The 19,409-nt window shown below is 36.7% G+C and overlaps 1 protein-coding gene and 1 non-coding gene across 4 annotated transcripts in view; both read left to right on the forward strand.

The window, feature by feature from the left end:
* Window positions 1-19,409, forward strand: part of ipo7 (importin 7) — a 53,053-nt gene that overhangs the window by 29,940 nt on the left and 3,704 nt on the right. Inside the window, exons 12-26 of one of the 3 annotated variants that reach the window (XR_015494560.1) lie at window positions 750-866; window positions 2,967-3,056; window positions 3,155-3,320; window positions 6,035-6,195; window positions 6,275-6,403; window positions 9,071-9,137; window positions 9,220-9,345; window positions 9,528-9,853; window positions 9,908-10,335; window positions 12,101-12,747; window positions 12,806-13,473; window positions 15,644-15,864; window positions 18,345-18,553; window positions 18,767-18,973; window positions 19,057-19,173. Coding sequence is in view for 1 of the 3 variants with exons in the window: in NM_200905.3 (NP_957199.2) it covers window positions 750-866; window positions 2,967-3,056; window positions 3,155-3,320; window positions 6,035-6,195; window positions 6,275-6,403; window positions 9,071-9,137; window positions 9,220-9,345; window positions 9,528-9,625; window positions 13,378-13,473; window positions 15,644-15,864; window positions 18,345-18,553; window positions 18,767-18,973; window positions 19,057-19,173 (1,804 nt within the window). In the remaining 2 variants the exon portion in view is untranslated. Of the gene's footprint in view, window positions 1-749; window positions 867-2,966; window positions 3,057-3,154; window positions 3,321-6,034; window positions 6,196-6,274; window positions 6,404-9,070; window positions 9,138-9,219; window positions 9,346-9,527; window positions 9,854-9,907; window positions 10,336-12,100; window positions 12,748-12,805; window positions 13,474-15,643; window positions 15,865-18,344; window positions 18,554-18,766; window positions 18,974-19,056; window positions 19,174-19,409 lie in introns of those variants that run through there. The other 2 variants (NM_200905.3, XR_015494561.1) reach the window with 2 other exon arrangements.
* Window positions 510-690, forward strand: LOC137496270 (small nucleolar RNA SNORA23). Its single transcript, XR_015496698.1, has one exon. It is a non-coding gene; the product is annotated as a small nucleolar RNA SNORA23 (small nucleolar RNA).

Genomic DNA, 19,409 nt, shown 5'->3' on the forward strand with positions numbered 1-19,409 from the left:
TCTGACATTGTGACGTTGTTTTTCTGTAATATATATTGCGCTATGACTAGAATTGTACCCGATATAAAATAGCTCCTATTTGGTGAAAATTCAGGTACATAAATTGAATTATCAAATGTAAAATAGCATAGTGTAGTCTTCATTTTATAAATAATACAAATAAATATTTTAATTAAAGTTCCAATTCCATGTTCACATAGTCACAGGCCTTAAAACATATGCAAATTATAAACTTTTGCTCCATTATGGTAAAATATTCAAAAACTGCGGCTCCTGGTGAACTATTAAACTAGTTAAATATTGCAGATCCTGTAATGTGACTATTGTGGATGAACGCAATGCGATGTTGATGCCAAAATGACATTTGTGCATCTCTACTCTTGTAACATTAGACATAAACTGTGATTTATTATTTTGTAAATTTTATACTAATATTTAGGAAGCAACAAAACAGAAATATTACCAGCTTCCTAGCCTTTGCTTTTTAAAGTGTTTATCAGTTGGCTGTGGGTGAATGGTGTGCGTAGTGTCTGTCTGCGTTTAGTGCCGTCTCTGGTCTGTGTCTTACAGGCTGTGGGACGGTTCTCACACCGCACTCACGGCCACAGAGCCACCGGAGATCATAGTACTGGCCTAGTGTTGTCTAAATGACCATCCACCACTGACCAGCCTCCATAGTCTCCAACAAAACCTGCACATGACAAATGATGTGGATTTGTGTTTTGACTTATGTTTTTCTTGTGTAACAGGTCCTGCAGAAGTCAATGGGCTTCTGTTATCAGATCCTCACAGATCCCGCGACTGATCCCAGGAAAAAAGACGGAGCTCTTCATATGATCGGCTCACTAGCTGAGATTCTACTCAAGGTGATTTTGTTAGACAAGTTCACGACTAAACTTTGTTTTTTTTAAATTCTTTTTTTTTTTTTAATTAATATTCTTGCCTGTGGTCTAAATTTGTACTTGCCCATCACCGACAACTCCCCTCCAATATATTTATATATGTATGTTGTTTCCATATTAACCTATCTAACCTTTCTAATAAATATTATTATGACACAAAGTTTAGAGAGCAGTGAAAATTTACTCACCTCAATATCGCAAAAATTCAGAAATAAAATTATAGACCATTTTGAGGGATGTAAACAGTAACAATGGTCATTATGTATTTCCAGTATTGCGTTTTGAATTTTCATAGCTTCCAAGAGTCCAAAAAGTTCGACCTATTGGCTAAATAATATTATGGCAGCTGTTTTAACTTTAAGATATTATTTAATTTCCCCTTGTTACATTTAAAGAAATAGTTTGGTAACAAGCAGGAAATGTTTATGGACCAGTGATATCGCCACATTGAAATGGTCTATAGAAAAGTTAACAGTAAGGGGGCAAGAGAGAGGGGGCAGAAATGTAATATAATAATACAAAATTTGATATAGATATTGATAATCTTAGTAAAAGATACAAAAATCAAGAAGCGTAGGTAAATTTTCTCCTGTTTTTGTTTCTGTAATTGTTTTAACAGTAATTGACAGTAGCAGATATACTGCTTTGTGGCTCATTGCTTTGACCTAATGCTTGGATCTAATATAATTATCCATTTCAAAACTGTTGGCATTCATTTACATGACAAACTGGCAATCTTGACGACTATTTCAGTAATCAAATTTAGTGGTTTTGATTTTTAATTGTACGGTGACAGAAAGCTCAAATGTAAAAACAAAAAAATGCACATTATTCTAGGCCGATATGGCAAGGAACTATACTGTCTAGCGTAATCGATTAACTTTGCTGCCATATTATGGCTGCAGCAAGTGCAATGATATTACGCAGTGCTGCTACATAGCTAGGGATTATTTTTAGATATCATTTTGCCTGCTGCAGCTATTGTATGGCAGCAACATTGCTTGATTATTACACAATAATGATAGTATAGTACCTAGCCATATAGGCCTAGAAAATAGCAACATTTCATTTTTGGTCTGGCTTCATACACAATGTAAATAAAAAAAAAAGTTCCAAACTAAATTTCTTTTGACAATTGGTCAAGATGCTAATGGTCCAATCCAATTCAATGATTTATGCTCTGCTAAGTTTAAAGAATGCACTTGCCATTCTTTCAGATTGACTGAAGGGATACAAAAATAGTAGTTCTCAACTTTAACTCAAGGGGAGGTGGTAAATGAGCTTATTTAAAAAAAAAAAAAAAAAAAAAAAATTAAAGTGTGTTCCTTTAAGTCAGTGGTCACCAAACTTGTTCCTGGAGGTCCGGTGTTCAGCAGATTTTAGCTCTAACTCTAATCAAACACACCTGAACAAGCTAATCAAGGTCTTACTAGTTATACTTGAAACACCCAAGCAGTTGTGTTAAGGCAAGTTAGAGTTAAACCCTGCAGGGACATCGGCCCTCCTGGACCGAGATTGGTGACCCCTGCTTTAAAAAATCAAATGCAAATGCTGTGTAAAATCATTAACTAGGTGGAAGCGTCTTCATTTATTTGACAGCAGATGCCTATGCAGATTCTCACAACACATGCAAATATAGAAACACACTGCACAGACCACAACGAAAATGTGTCAAAAAAGACAGACCAAACTGCCTCCTGTTTAAAGTCACCACTACTGGCTTGAAAATAACCAAAAAAGTGATCTCTGACAAAACCGCTGACTCTAAACAGGAAGCAGCCGGGTTTAGAACTTTTTAGGATCCCATGAGGCATGAAAGTTTACGTGCATGTCTGTTGTCAAATTGCTAATATTTTTCTCAGTTTGTTAGTGTCTTTTTATTTCTCTCTTTTTTTTTTAATTTGCAGTTGGATTGAGCTCTCTTGGCCACCGTTGATAACTTAATAACAACTTAAAACAGCCCTTAAAAACGCTTCAAAATCATTTACATTCTACAATTTAGCCTAGAATAACCATTGCTCTTTGCTTTTGCATTATTGTTAATTGTTTCCCCTGCATTTTCAGAGGAAGATCTACAAAGACCAGATGGAGTTCATGTTGCAGAATCATGTCTTCCCTCTGTTCCGCAGTGAGCTGGGCTACATGAGAGCGAGGGTGAGAGTCTATGACTGTTACCACATTAAAGAGTAGTTCTTATTTTAAGGAACAGGTGGAGTGGTGCAAACGCTTATGGTGATTCTGTCTTTGTTTAGGCCTGCTGGGTACTTCATTACTTCTGTGAGGTTAAGTTCAAGAATGACCAGAACCTGCAGGTGGCCCTCGAGCTCACCCGCAATTGTCTGATCAATGACAACGAGCTTCCGGTTAAAGTGGAGGCTGCCATCGCCCTCCAGGTCCTCGTCAGCAATCAGGAGAAAGGTAGAGGTTTACCTCTCTTTCTGTGGTCTTGAAGAAATGGGGCTAAAAAATGGAAGCCAGTGATAAAACTTCATTTACTATGCAGTGGTTTAAGTTAAAGAATATGGAAAAATCACTCTGAATAATCAGTATAGCTGAAAAATCTAATAAAGATTAGTTGTTATTGGCTAAGATTTTTTATTTATTTTTTGCAAAATGATAAAAAAAATGGGGCCTAAATCAAAAGTACAGGAAAATTTAATGGAGAATAACATATTTTAGTTTATTTGATTATTAATATATATATTGTTATATTTTTATTATAATAATAATTATTATATCTATTATTATGATAATATATAAGTAATATATAATAATATAAAAAGTGTCATTTGAAAGTATCGCAGCAAATTAAAAGCTTAATATTTTAGAACAAACTAAAATTTGATTATTTAGCTCACGTCTGTTTTATTTCTATTTTTCCAAATATATAGTTTCGGGCAAAATTAGAGTTAAGTATTGAACTTGGCTGGTTTTGTAAATGCAAAACAAGTAAAAATACACAGATATTTCATCTAATTCAACAAAGGGGTGTCCAAACTCAGTCCTGAAGGGCCAAACTCAGTCCTGCATAGTTTAGCTCCAACTTTCTTTAACTCATCTGCCTGGAAGTTTTTGTCTACCTAGAAAGAGGTTGATTAGCTGGTTCAGCTGTGATTAATTGGCTTTGGAACTAAAATATGCAGGACGCCGGCCCTCCTGGAATGAGTTTAGGCACCTCTGATCTAGAGGTTTGTCCTGAGATCAATTTGATTTTGCTTGATTTTTGTTGCTTGTGGCTCTTTTCTGTAGGTTCATTGAAAGGTTAGTTCACCCAAATATGGAAATTTCAACATTTACTCGCCCTCCACTTGTTCCAAAACATTGAGTTTCTTTTGTTGATCACAAATTAAGATATTTTAAAGAATATTGGAAACGGGTAGCCATAAACATCCATAGCATTTATTTCTCTTTAATATAAACGGCAGTGGCTACAGTTTTGTAAAGATCTTTAAAAAATGTAGTGTTTGTGTGAAAAAGATTCAAAAAAAGTTTCTAACCACCTGAGATTGAGTAAAGGCTTATTTATATTTCTGCATCAAGCACATGTGTGTAGTCTGGCGCAACATTCGCACAGTCACATAGCCCTCGCTGTTGCTGACGCTGATGTGAACTTAAATAATGCAACAACTCGTCGTAATGATTTGAAGCGTGAGCTCCGTGATTGCTTGGCTTTGTAGCGGTGACAGGTGTGGGGAGATGTTGAAAGCCGTGACCCTGATGGAGCAATTGTTTACAAGTGTCGAGTCCTGTGAGGGAGCTCCAGATGGAAACTTTTGTTTTGTGTTTACCTTATGATTGAAGTTGTTGCACGTCCACCGATTTCCCGCTGAGTTTTAGCTACTTTTAGTGTTCAAAAAAAAAAAAAAACACCCACGAAGACACAGAGGAACATAAAAACCTACTGCCACACCAACAGCACGCAGAAGTTTAAATGCATGACTACTCGCAAGGCAGACTTAGTGGGACACGCCAATTACTCTATGCAGCAGTATAAATCAGCCTTCAACAAGTAACTTTTCAGTTTTGGGTGAATTCTTCTTTTAATAATAGTATTACATTCTTTTAAGATCTGTAATCATAGAGCCTCACATGCAGACATTTAATTAATGGCATTACTCACTAGATGTCACATTCTTTCAAACAAAAATGCAGGTAAACAAGTTAAACCGTCACTGTAAGGACATTTTCTCCCAGTCCACGTGATTGTGGATTTGAAGGTGTTTTTATACAAGATATTTTGAAAAATATTGGAGAGTTGTAGCCATCGGCATCCATTTTTGAGCCTATCACGTAATAGGTATACTCGTGTAAATGTGTGTAAATATGTATTTATTCCGTTTTTATATTTTCAGTAATATTATTGAATATGGAAATGTTTAAATGTGTACAATACGTTTTGTAGAGTAATGTTTTTTGTATTATAGTGCAGGGGTCCCAAACTTTTCAGCAAGTTCAGCAGTCTGACAGTCATAGACTGTAAATTATATTAACATTTATTAATTTGTTTAATATTAACCTTAACTATAATACTGGTGGACACATGCTTTCAGCACATGGGTATTCTTGGTTTAATTTTGGAGACCACTAGTCAGAGATCATCTTCAATTTTTAGTTGTGGCCTGTATTTATTTTGAATTTATTTAAGTACCTTAAAGGTGTCAAAGTTAAATCTGGTGCTACAAAGTCTGTGTTAATCTAATGTACAATCTTATCTAACACACAACCCTATGGAAAAAAGTGAAAAGCTCATGGCTATTTATTTGCATGTTGTTATTTTTAAGTAACTATTGATTACTGTGTTTTATCTTTTGGTGGTTATAGATTAAAATATGGTGATTCTAATAGTTTAATGAAGTTTATTTGACTTTTGGAAAACACCAAGCAACCCCCTGTCATTGTCCCACAACTTTCCAGGGGCCCCGACCCCCACTCTAGAAACCACTGTTTTAGTGGATGAATTGTAAATTAATTGTAAACCATTCTGCATAAATATGCAAATATTATTTTTTTCAAAATTCTGTTTTGAAATAGCATAAAAAATCTGCAAAGACCAAAATAAATTAAGATGGGGAAAACTATTTCTTTCCTTCAACTTGCATTAGCTGAATCTGTGCTTTGATTTTTCTCTTCAGCCAAAGACTACATCACCCCCCACATCCGGCCCGTGATGCAGGCCCTCCTCCAAATTGTGCGTGAGACCGAGAACGACGATCTTACCAACGTCATCCAAAAGATGATCTGCGAGTACAGCGAGGAGGTCACGCCAATCGCTGTAGAGATGACCCAGCATTTGGTAAGAGCCTCTTCTATGATTCACCGCTCATCTTGAAATCGAAGCAGCTTGAAATAAACATTTCCTTCCTCTTTCTCAGGCCATGACCTTCAACCAGGTGATCCAGACGGGTCCAGATGAGGAAGGAGGAGATGATAAAGCAGTGACCGCCATGGGGATCCTCAACACTATCGACACACTGCTGAGTGTAGTTGAAGACCATAAAGAGGTGAGGAAATGGAAACATGGAGCACTGAAGTTCCTCCGGTCTCTCTGGCCTCTTTTGCCCTGCTCAATTACTTCCTGCCGCCCACAAACTCTGTAGAGAGAGAGAGACTGATTTAAAATAGCCTCGCAGAAATCTATCTGCGTTGATATTTATGTAGCAAATGCCTACTTTGTAGAGTATACAGTTTCATCCTTTGATATGAATTTCAGTTGGATTCATGTTTAATTATGTATGAATGTCATTTATTTAAAGAAGGTAAATCATATGGAAATTAGGAAGAGGATGGTAGATCGTTAGACTAGTACATTTGCATTAGTACTGTTGAGTATTTGGTTACGTTGCAGCTGAATTAGTGGAAAAGCTAGATTTTTATGACTAATTAGTTGTTATAATATTAATGTTTTATTACTATAACATATAATCTATGGAAAATGGGTTCCAACAGTCCAATATAGTCGGGTTTTCTGCATGGTATGGCACCGTTTTGGTGGCTTTTCCACTGTGTTCCTTTCCTAGTAGCTTTGCAAAACCCCTTTGGGTGAAATTACTAACAAGCTGTACCATAATGTACCTAAATGTGATGTAAACACATTGTTAATCAGATTGAATCTATCTTAGCCATTTAGCAAGAAAGCTAGTCACCGGGCAGACATAAGCCCTGCCCATGACGTGAATCTGCATCTATTGTGAAGCGAATTTGATGTGCGATTGAAGCAAATTTAAAGCATGAATGACCTGAATTGTTTGATGCTTGAATGCAGATAGAAGCCCTGCCCATGACACCCTTGTTTGACGCCTGAATGACTCGAGTTGTTTGACTCGCGCAAATGACTCCGTTGTTTGACGTGCAAATGACTCGAGTTGTTTGACGCGTGAATGACTCGAGTTGTTTGACTCGCGTGAATGACTCAGTTGTTTGACGTGTGAATGACTCGAGTTGGTTGACGCGCGAATGACTCGAGTTGTTTGTAGCGCGAATGACTCGAGTTGTTTGTAGCGCGAATGACTCGAGTTGTTTGTAGCGCGAATGACTCGAGATGTTTGTAGCGCGAATGACTCGAGTTGTTTGTAGCGCGAATGACTCGAGTTGTTTGACGCGCGAATGACTCGAGTTGTTTGACGCGCGAATGACTCGAGTTGTTTGACGCGCGAATGACTCGAGTTGTTTGACGCGCGAATGACTCGAGTTGTTTGACGCGCGAATGACTCGAGTTGGTTGACGCGCGAATGACTCGAGTTGGTTGACGCGCAAATGACGCAGGTTGAATGAATATAATTTATTTAAAGAATGTAAATCATATGGAAATTAGGAAGAGGATGGTAGAACGTTAGACTAATACATTTGCATTAGTACTGTTGATTATTTGGATACTTTGCAGCTGAATTAGGGGAAAAGCAAGAGATGGACCATTACCATGACTGTAATTAGTCGTTATAATGTTAACATGTTTAATTACCATAATATATAATCTATGGAAATTGTGTTCCGACTGTCCAATGTAGTCAGTTTTCCTCTGCATAGCACTGTTTTGGCAGCTTTTGTGCTGTTTCCTACCTAATAGCTTTGCAACACCGTTTTGCGGGAGGTTACTATCGAGCTGTACCGAAATGACATAAACACGTTGTTGATCAGACTGATTGATCCGATAGTTGATCAGGCCGAGAGAATTATGACTACTAGTTTCATTGGATTTGCTGCGAATTATTTTAAATAGTCCAAAAAAAATTGAAGCAAGCTGTGCCAAACAATACTGTACTGCATAGTGGATATTAGTGGAAAATTAGTTAAAATAGGATTAGGAACAAAGTTAATTTAATAAATATATATATATATATATATAATGCTAATATATAATATCTAATAACTTTAAAAGAAAAGAATGAAAATTGTTTACAGTAAACCTGGTAACCACCCTGTTGCACTGTCTACAAAATAGTTAATTTTGAATAAAAGCATTTTTTTTTTATGCTGAATATTTATTGTTATAAGGCATTGTTCACCAACCTTTTTATCACCGCGGACCTGTTAACACTTAACAATTTTACCGTGGACCCGGGGGGTCCTTGGGGACGGTGCTTCATATGTTGCTAGGCGACCATCAACCATTTTCTCAGCATGACAAACTGACAAAACATTGATGCAGCTCTGATAGAAGTTTTATTTATGGCGAAAATTACAACTACAAAAAGACGTATGTGTACGCCCCCTAAAAAAAACCATCTCATTTGCGATCTATCCAGATATGGTGGATTCACCTGATTTGTTGACAAATGGGTTGTGGATTCATTCATTGGCAGTTCTCGGGTGTTTACTGAGTATTTAAAATTTTTGTACAAATTGGTATCAAATTGCGGTATTGTGACAACACTATTTACTGATGCATGCAAATATGAAATTTAATCGAGATCTTGGGAAACAATTTTAAAGAATTCGTCTCCCCATTCGAAGAAATATTAGCTTGCACTTGCAAGCCTGAAAGAAGTCGCTAAGATGGTGCTAAGTGAAAGGACTTTCCTTAAAAGGACTTAGTATTTAATATACATGCAAATACACGCAGAAATAGTCATTTTATTGCAATTTATGACAATTAACATGCTAATAATGTTAATTACTACATATCTGCGCAGATATGGTATGCATTAACACGTGTGATTGGCTGGTTTCAGATTACGCAGCAGTTAGAGGGCATCTGTCTCCAGGTAATCGGCACAGTCCTGCAGCAGCACGTCTTGGGTGAGTTTCACACACCGCTGCAGAAACCTGCTTTGTGTGACCGTGCGCTCGTGCATTTATAGATTTGCGTTCATTTTCTCAGAGTTCTACGAGGAGATCCTGTCCCTGGCCCACAGTCTGACATGTCAGCAAGTGTCTCCTCAGATGTGGCAGCTGCTTCCTCTAATCTATGATGTCTTCCAACAAGACGGATTCGACTATTTTACAGGTGACGCTGAGGCTAGCGTTCATTTGTGTTTATCATTTAAGAAGGAAGTTCAATAAGTGAACATGCGAAACCAGGAGATTTTGCAATCAATGTAAACTTATGCAAAGTTGGGCTTGTTTACTTTTGCAAGATAAAGCATTTAAGTGTGACACTTCCTCATGTTCCTTCTTTTTTTATTTTAGATATGATGCCACTTCTCCATAATTACATCACAGTTGACACAGACACGCTCCTGTCTGACACCAAATACCTTGAAATAATCTACAATATGTGCAAAAAGGTACAGTCATTCTACATCAGTCTGCATCCTACTTGCTGATATATATATCAGATTTAGATGCTCCAAAATAAAGTATGAACACTTTTCTCTAACACATCTCATGGCTTTTAGGTCAGTAGCAAAGCAATCAGATCAAATATTTTGACTTTCTCTGGATATATTTAGTTGAAATTAGACATGCTCAAAACACTGTAGAAAAGGGGTGCCCAAACTGTTTTGTACAAAGAGGCAAAAGCCTTTTATCATTGGGAGTCATGGGGCGAAGGTAAATTTACCTATAAGCTATATTATAAGCTATATTACATTAAAGCTGCCATGGGTAAGTTCATCATTTATTTCGGAAGATTTAAGAGTAAATAGAAAGCATCACTTTAAATCATATTAACTATTGCATTGTAGCATTTAAATAACTTTTTGCAGTAAAAACAATCACATTTAAAACACAGTGGAGTTCAACAGTGAATACACTAGTCGAGCAGAGTCTGCTTTCCTTGATTTGTCCTCTATGCATCTGGTGACTAATGTACATTTCAGCTAAATCCGATAAATTTAAACCATTTAATTAAAACATTTTATTTTTGTTAGCTTTTATCAATGAAGGAAACAAACAAAAGGCTACAATTGGTTTGAAATTACCATCTACAAATCATCCCCATCATTCTCTCTCTCTGGATGGCCAATTCAAAGGGTACTATAGGCCAACATTAGCCGCATTTCCACTATCGGGCCAGTGCGAGCCAGGGCTTTAATCGGGCCGGGGCGGGCCAACAGCCCGGTAGGTTGAGAAATGAGGCTGAAATCATGTCGCGTTTCCACTGTCGGGCTAAAGCTCACAGCGCGTCACGCAAACACCGCCCACAGAACGTCCCCGAATCAAACGTCACACAACCCGCCCACTTCAGCGGGAATGAGGCAGATAAAGCACACCATAGAATCATCACGAAACGAAACCATTAAAATAAAGACAACCGAAACAAACAAACGACACGTTACTGTACAGCAGTACATTATATGTCTGTACGCACAGACCTGTGTATTTCCATTCATTACATTTGTTTACTCGCCGACCGACTGCATTGTGCATGGAGTGCTCTCGCCACTAACGCAGGGACCCAACACCGAGAGCGCACACATCCATAATATAAAGCCACAGAAATTCTCCTTTATAACTCGATATGGCATGTATATTTTAACATCCTCGTGTTGATAGAAGTCGTGTTAAGTTTTCAGCACAAGAGCGAGAAGCCTAATAAAATATAGCCATATTTGTTGCGCTCAGCAGCTATTCACTAAAACTCCTCATTTAAAGCTTCATTTATAAATTTAACCACGTCATATAAAAACATAAACAGTTGTTTGAGGATATAGAACACATTTTGTGTTTGGACTTTCCCCCATATGCGTTTAAAGCAGCGAGTGCTGCGCAGGACTGAGTGACAGAAAAAAAGGTATAGGAGATTCTGCTTTCACTCACCCAAATAATGCTCTGTTTGCGCGATTTGATTAATATCATCGTATCCAAATACTTAATAAATATTTACTTATATAAATATTTACTTTATATAAATATTTCAAACCTTCTCCGGTGTTTATTGTTTTTAAAAAATATCGAAAATCTTTTTTTTTTTCAGACAGGTCTTTGCAAAATGAAAGTTAGGCTATATGTGGCTTTAAAACGGTTTGATTTATGTATTGTATATAGGCTACCTACATTGTTATAGTTAGCTTTTGTTTATTTTATATTGGTTAATTTATTTAATGTGATTTTATATATCCGGTATTTGTAATTCTTTAAATTATATTTCGATATACCTTAGGCTATTTTATCAAGATATGACAATATATTGTTTAAAGTCTACGAAAGTGGGCACGTATTTTGTTAAGTTTATGTCTTTCTGTTGTATTTATATGTGTATTATCTCCAAAATAAATAAAGAAAAAAGCCGCTCGCGGCTAGAGCTGTGAAGGAGCGCTTTTGCCCGGTCTCACACACATACAGGCATCTAAACGTGCACAAACAAACAAACATTTTAAACTTGACAAAAACTCTCGAAAACCTTTACTGTCTGATGTGTTTTTAATATGGTGTAAAGATTATTATGCGTTATTTAAACATAAAGGAGGACGCAGCAAAGAACGTCACTATAAATTAAAACTACTTTATTATACGCAAAAAGACCCCAGACTATAAGGCTAAATGTTTTCTTTCCCTTATTTCTTTATTTGTATGGCGCATGTACTCATGTGCGATCAGAAAACTGCCCGCCTCTCCTTTCACTTCGCCCCGAAGCCCCAGCTGGCCCTCCTTGGCCCAAGGTATTCGGTGGGCCGAAAAAGGCCGGCCGCTGGCCCCAAGAAAGCCCCGCTTTGGCCCGATTAGGCCCCGGAAGTGACAGTGGAAACCCCACTGGCCTTGGCTCGCCCTGGCTCGCTCGCTTTAGGCGCGATAGTGGAAACGCGGCTATTGGCCCGCAGGCCCTAGTTCAGGCACCCCTGCTCTAGACTTTTACACCTGTATATTAGCTTTGTCCAATGGTTTACGAATCTTACAAAGATTAATCTCAGTAATGCAAGTACTTGCACCTTAAATGGATTAACCCTTTAACTGCTTGCTCTACCAAATGGTTGATAATATTTTGACCGTTTCAAATAAGACATACAAGATTAGCTCACGACATTTTACTTAAAAATGAAGGCTCCACTCAATGTTTGTTCTGCTAACTCCCCTAACTGTAAAACACATTTTACTGGACTGTCCTGCATTTAATGATTCCAAAAGACTTTTTTTTTAATTATTATTTATTTATTTATTTTTTTATGAAATGAACTCTCTTAAGGACATTTTTAGCGAAGTGACACCAGAAAAGAATTTAGAATTCATATCATGTATTAATACTAAAAATCCTATTTAACTTGTTTATTCATTTGTTTGTTGTTCTTAATTGTTAATTTATTATTTAAATGTTCTCGCAATGAAACAAGCCTTGGTTGCTGACATGGCATTAAATAAATACAATACAATAATACTGTTTTAAAAAAATGACTGTAAAAGTTATTTTGCTAATAATGAAACATGCGAATCTGAAGTTTTTAATGGCACTCTTAAAAAAATGGTATTTAAAGTTTTTTTTTTTTTGATTACTTTTTTTATTGAATTGGTCTTACACTTTATATTTTCAGATTTTTCATAGTATATGTATTAATTCCAGTACTTTATCATAAACAGACGTATCATACATTTGGCAGAAGTGGATATTTTAGAAATTATGGGATGTGTTGAAAAAATGAGTGTATTTCTAAACTCCTTATGTCACTAGTTAACACAATGTAATTTTTTTTTTATTGGTGAGGTAGTTAGGATTAAGGTAAGTTTTAGGGTTATCTGTACGATTATGTAGCTTATAGTTTCTTTTTAAGTGGGCAAAACATATAATAAACGTTGAACATATAAACAACAATAGAACAACAATGGAAATAACAGTAATGTGCATAAGCAGTAATGACAATTAGAATATGCAAATAATATTTAGTGTTCATAGTCATAATAGTTATAAAAACAGTCATATTGATAGTAATAGTGTAGTTTGTGAAGATAATATTCTAATTAAAATTTGAAAAGAAATAGTATTCTGACGGCAACATGTATATCAATAATAAAGTTAGTAAAATAATATTGTTATGACAATATTACACAATGTGACTTTTCTAAAAGTTCTAGAATGGGTTTGTGTTAACTCTTTGTGTTTGGTCAGATTTTGACAGGAGACCCTGGTGAAGACCCAGAATGCCATGCGGCCAAGCTGTTGGAGGTCATCATTTTGCAGTGCAAAGGTCGTGGTATTGACCAGGTGTGTTTTCTGACATTTGTCAGTTCTACGTTTTCTATTTGAGCAATAACATGAACATCATGGGTTTTTTTTTTACCACTACAAATCAGACAAGCATAATTTACATTATATTTTTAATTTATTACATAAGAAACCAATGTGTTATTCCAGATAAACTGAACCCAACTATTTGTGCTGTATCTACTTGTTTTGAAAATGTTTTTTGATTTTAAAAACAGAGATTAATTTGTTTATCAGCAATTGACTTGGTAGATGTTATGCCTCGTGTGGCTTGGAGGATGAAAAGGGCTAAATGTAATTGACAACCCTTTATCTTTTAACTTCCCATGAGACGTTTGCTGCTATGAATCAACAGACATCTGACATGACAAAAAGTGGTTCGCTTTATTTACAAGGATAAAGATAAGAAAAAAATAAGAATATTTATTTTCCCAAAGTATTTTTACAAATGTGAACAGTAAATGCGAAATAAGCTAATTAAAACAAACCTTACAGAGGGAAGGAAATCAAGCGGTGACAAATCAAGGAAAATAACTAATTAAACACGCTAGCTAAACCCTCCCCACCTTAAAATAACTAAAGAGTTATACCAAAGAGACGAATGAAAGTGGGTGTGTCCAGCTCTGTTTAGGTAGGAGAGAGAGGGAAGGTTTTGCATAACAGCGAATGGGAGAAAACTCCGCATTTCTCGGTAACTTGGATGCACTCGGTAGGTAGCGTCAGAAAGCTGTGTGTGTGTGTGTGTAGACTATCCTGTCACAAAATGTGGCAAATCCTACACGATGGTAATAGTTTGATTCCGGTGTTTACATGTTTACACTCAAAGCAGCATTTACAGCGGATCTTTCAGTCCATACACTGTAAACTTAGTAACTTAAAAATCATTTTGACTAAGGTATGTCTTTAAACACTGAAAGAGTACTGCTGATACAAACTAACTTTGCCATCTGAATAAACAAACAAAGACCACTGATCACTTACTTAACAAATTTGTAGAGACAGGACAATCAACACCAGCCGGAGCCATATCATTTTTAAAAGGAGAGACGAGCGGCAAATCCGGATTTCACCAGTTCCAAATGCGAAAAGTTCTCGGTTAAAAATGCTCCTTACAAACGTATTTGTCGCGTGTTGAATGCACTGTAAACCACACGCAAGTCCAGCTGCGCTCTCATAGCAGGGAAATGAAAACAAAACCTTTGTTGCAGCACATTTATAAATGCAACACTGATGACCCATGTCTCCAAACAATTCTACTTCTTTCACTTGTTTTGGCAACACAACGTGGCGTCTCTCTGCCGTCTGAACACTAACAGGAAAAAACAGTCTTGGAAGCTATCACGCATTTTAATAAGGTTGCACCTCCTTCACAATAGAGCGTGCTGATTGGTTTAACCAAGTCTTTCTTATGAATTATTGCTGCATGCTCAGACGTCACAATGCACTCGCAGGTACAGACATCCAGTCTCCACGCTGGAATACACATAAGGATCTAATCTCTGTGACGCAGCTTCAAAAATTTGTTTTAAACCAGAAGAACAGATTTGCTGGAAATAACGCAAAAACAACCAATTTTCACTTTTTTGGGAAATATAAGTGGCCCATTAAGTTTTTAGCAGCATGGGACACGTATATGACTGTCAACAGCTCATAAAATGTGTTTTGGTGTTTCGTGACCCTTTAAATAAGTTGCATATAAAATTTGTTTCAAAACCGCCCAAGTTTTGTCAACCCACCAATGCCATTTTTTTAAAACTGCCCAATCTGGCAACACTAGTTGTCACTGGAGTGCTTAAATGACCCTCATCCTCTTCTTATTGGGTCACTCGTGAAAACTTTGCGAGCCAATCGGAAAACCTAGATTTTAGGAGAGCAGACAGCAAATAAAAACAGAAAGTGGAGGAGGTAACAAAAAAGCAGCACCCCAGGCATGTAACCGTAGAAGAAAAAAATGTATAATTTAACAAATATCTTTGTTTTATTAAAACCCTGATAAAACATTAATTTAAATATTATCAATTTTATTGAAATATTGTATACACGTACTTCCTATCTTCTACAAATTAACAACAGTTTTGCATATTTTTGCTTTATTTTTATTTTTAAGTGAGGGTTTTTTTTTTTAACTAGTCTTTACAGGTTAATATGAGCTTGGTGTGTTTACCTGCAGGTGGTGCCGTTGTTTGTGACGACCGCTTTGGAGCGCTTGACACGTGAAGTGAAGACGAGTGAGTTGAGGACCATGTGTCTGCAGGTGGCCATCGCTGCCATCTATTACAGCCCTCCTCTGCTCCTCAACACTCTGGAGAACCTGCGCTTCCCCAATAACACTGAGCCCATCACCAACCACTTCATCTCTCAGTGGCTCAAAGACATCGACTGCTTCCTCGGGTAAACACTTTATACCGCTATCTGCAGTGACACACAGAGTTCTGTTATTTCTTTATGTGTGTGTAATAATTAGAGGTGTGCAGGTCTAGTCGACTAACCAGTACAACTCCTACAAGTAGACAGTAAAAGCAGTATTCAATCACACTAGAGAATCAATATTTTTAAAAGAGTATCTGGGTGGAAGCTACATTTTTACCTCTGACAGTTGGTGTTAAGGTAATTATAGTTTCTAATTTAGCGTTTTTTAAAATTATTTTATATTTCGTTACTATTTTATTTTAATTTATTATTTGCTCTACATTTTAGTTTAGTTTATTTGCTTCATTAATGTTTTATTAGTTTTAATTTAGTTTTTATTTTGTGAACGTTTTTTTTGTTTTACATGCATTTAAGTAGTCTAGGTAAAGAGTAATGAATACATCCAGACCAGAGCAAAGTTGAGTATTTGCACACACAAATGTATGCATACAGTATTGAATCAGTAGTCGGTGTCCGCTACTAGAAGTACTGTTTAATCAACTAGACCTGTTATAGGGGTGTACTTGATCATGGTTGATCCATGATTTGTACAGATCACAAGCCACGGCTCAGACCACACTTGACCTGCGTGTTAATACATTTTTTTTTACTGCACTAAATTTGTAACTATCACAGAGAGATCGCCTCTCGCTCATTCAAATCCCATGTATGAAAGCATTTAGGCTTTCCTGTGAAATATGATGGAAGAAGTTTCTTAGGTTAAAGGTGTTTTCTGTCACTACTTGTAAAGCCTGCATTATGCATTCAGTATAGGACACGATTTTGCACGCAACATAAATTATAAATGATGGTGATTTGCATATGTTTAATAATCTCTTGAATCGCTGCAAGTCAAAAATGCAAAAAATAAAAAAATAGTCAAAAAAAAAAACAGTCAAATAACCAGAAGTACTGGGATAACGTTTTAGAGTTTAGATTTAACCTCTGATGTTTATGGTAAATTAAAATCGCTGTCATATGCATTTAACTTGATGCTCAAAAATAAAAGTTGTAGGCAGCAATTACATTATTTAACCAATTGGTGACAGCACATTCGCCTCACAGCAAGAAGGTCGCTGGTTCAATCCACGGATGGGTCAGTTGCCGTTTCTGTGTGGAGTTTACATGTTCTCACTGTGCTCGTGTGGGTTTCCCCCAGAGTCCAAAGACATGCGGTACAGGTGAATTGGGTATGCTAAAATTGACCGCAGTCTATGAGTGTGTGTGGATGTTTCCCAGTGATGGGTTGCGGCTGGAGGGGCATCCGCTGCGTAAAAATGTGCTGGATAAGTTGGTGGTTCAATCCGCGGTGGTGACCCCTGATTACAAAAAAGAGACTAAGCCAAAAAGAATGAATGAATGAATCAACAGGTGACGACAACCAGCCATTAAAAATGCCACTGAATAGTTATTCTAAAATGATCATCTTGAAATAAAACATGAAGTTTTATGAGTGAATAACTGAATCATTTATTGAAAATGAGAATAAAATTAAATATGGGTTGTACAAATAATAATGTTGGATTTCTACATTCAGCATTTATCAACAGTGCATTTTTCACAGCACTGAATATTTTACTATTTATTTCTATTCAGCTGATTATTTCATTTTATTTTGAACAAAATTACAGATTTTCAGATTTGTTTGTTAAAAACAAAAGGTTCTTGCTGTACTGTTTTTGTAATCCAAGTCAGGCAAATGACATTTGTGGCCCCTTTTTGGCTAATCCAAACAATGGTCTGATCCATGACTAATAAACCATAATGTGATCTGAATCGTGTGATTTATATATACACACAGTTGAAGTCAGAATGATTAGCCCCCTTTTGATTTTATTATTTTTTAAAATATTTGTCAAATTATTTTTTACAGAGCAAGGAAACTTTCATAGTATGTCTGATAATATTTTTTCTTCTGGAGAAAGTCTTATTTGTTTTATTTCAGCTAGAATAGAAGCAGTTATAAATTTTTTAAAAAACATTTTTGGGACAAAATTATTAGCCCCTTTAAGCTAATTTTTTTCCCCGATCGTCTACAGAACAAACCATCATTATACAATAACTTGCCTAATTACCCTAACCTGCCTAGTTCACCTTATTAACCTAGTTAAGCCTTTAAATGTCACTTTAAGCTGTATAGAAATGTCTTGAAAAATATCAAGTAAAATATTATTTACTGTCATCATTTCAAAGATAAAATAAATCCGTATTAGAAAAAAGTTTTTAAAACTATTATGCTTAGAAATGTGCTGAAACAATCTTCCCTCCATTAAACAGAAATTGGTGAAAAAAAAAAAAAAAAAACAGGGGCGCTAATAATTCAGGGGGGCTAATAATTCTGACTTCAACTGCATATATATATTTGTTGAAAATGTTAAACGCATTGTATAATCTGCTGTCTTGTTACTTTTAAAAAGAACATTTCTCAGGGTTTGGTAACATGCAGTCGCTTTTGTTTCCAGGCTCCACGATCGTAAGATGTGTGTGTTGGGTCTGTGCGCCCTCATGGATCTGGAGCAGAGGCCGCAGGCGGTCAATCAGGTGGCGGGTCAGCTCCTTCCTGCCGCCATCCTCCTGTTTAACGGCCTGAAGAGAGCCTACGCCTGCAGGGCTGAACACGAGAACGATGAAGACGATGATGAAGAAGACGGGGAGGAGGAAGAAGAGAACGGTAAATGACTTATTTTATACTGCCGTTTCCTGCTGTTTTAAGGTAACATTTTAAAGGGATAGTTCACCTTAATTTAAAAGTGAGTCAACTCCCTTAAATAAAGGAGGACAAGGAATTTTGTGACCTAAACACTTACCAAAATGTAAAAATTGTGTACCACAAAACTCTTAATTAATAGTGATTTTACCCTGATATTCATTTTGTGCCTTGCAGCCGAGTTAGGCAGTGATGAAGATGACATAGACGATGAAGGTCAGGAATACCTGGAAATGCTTGCTAAACAAGCAGGCGAGGATGGTGATGATGAAGACTGGGAGGAAGACGACGCAGAGGAAACCGCTCTGGAGGGTTACACGACCTTAGTGGACGATGAAGACAACCTCGTAGATGAATACCAGATCTTCAAAGCCATAATGCAGAGTATGGGTTGTTTTATGTGCAGTGTAATAGACGAGTACTTGTAGCTCGTTTTGTTTGCTAACAGGCTCTGCTTTGTTCTGTAGATGTCCAGGCTCGCGACCCCGCATGGTACCAGGCGATTACACATTGTCTCGACGAGGAACAAAGAAAACAGCTTCAGGATATCGCAACGCTTGCAGATCAGCGGCGGGCAGCACATGGTGAGGCTAAATGCTGTTAAATAAAAGCTGAATAAATGACTGTGCAGTTTCTTTCCTTCTAAATCCCCAAGGATCACATGCTCTCTCAGTTTTAAAGCTTAGAAAGTGCATAAATTAACTCGAGGGGTGCATTAAAAAGGTTGTAAAGGGTTAGTTCACCCAAAATTGAAAAACATACTCATGTTGTTCCACCTTCTGTCATCTTCAGAACACAAATTCAGATGTTTTACCGCATG

The sequence above is a fragment of the Danio rerio genome, chromosome 7 (assembly GCF_052040795.2).
Source record: "Danio rerio strain M-AB ecotype USA chromosome 7, GRCz13ab, whole genome shotgun sequence".
In the NCBI taxonomy this organism is placed as follows: domain Eukaryota; kingdom Metazoa; phylum Chordata; class Actinopteri; order Cypriniformes; family Danionidae; genus Danio; species Danio rerio.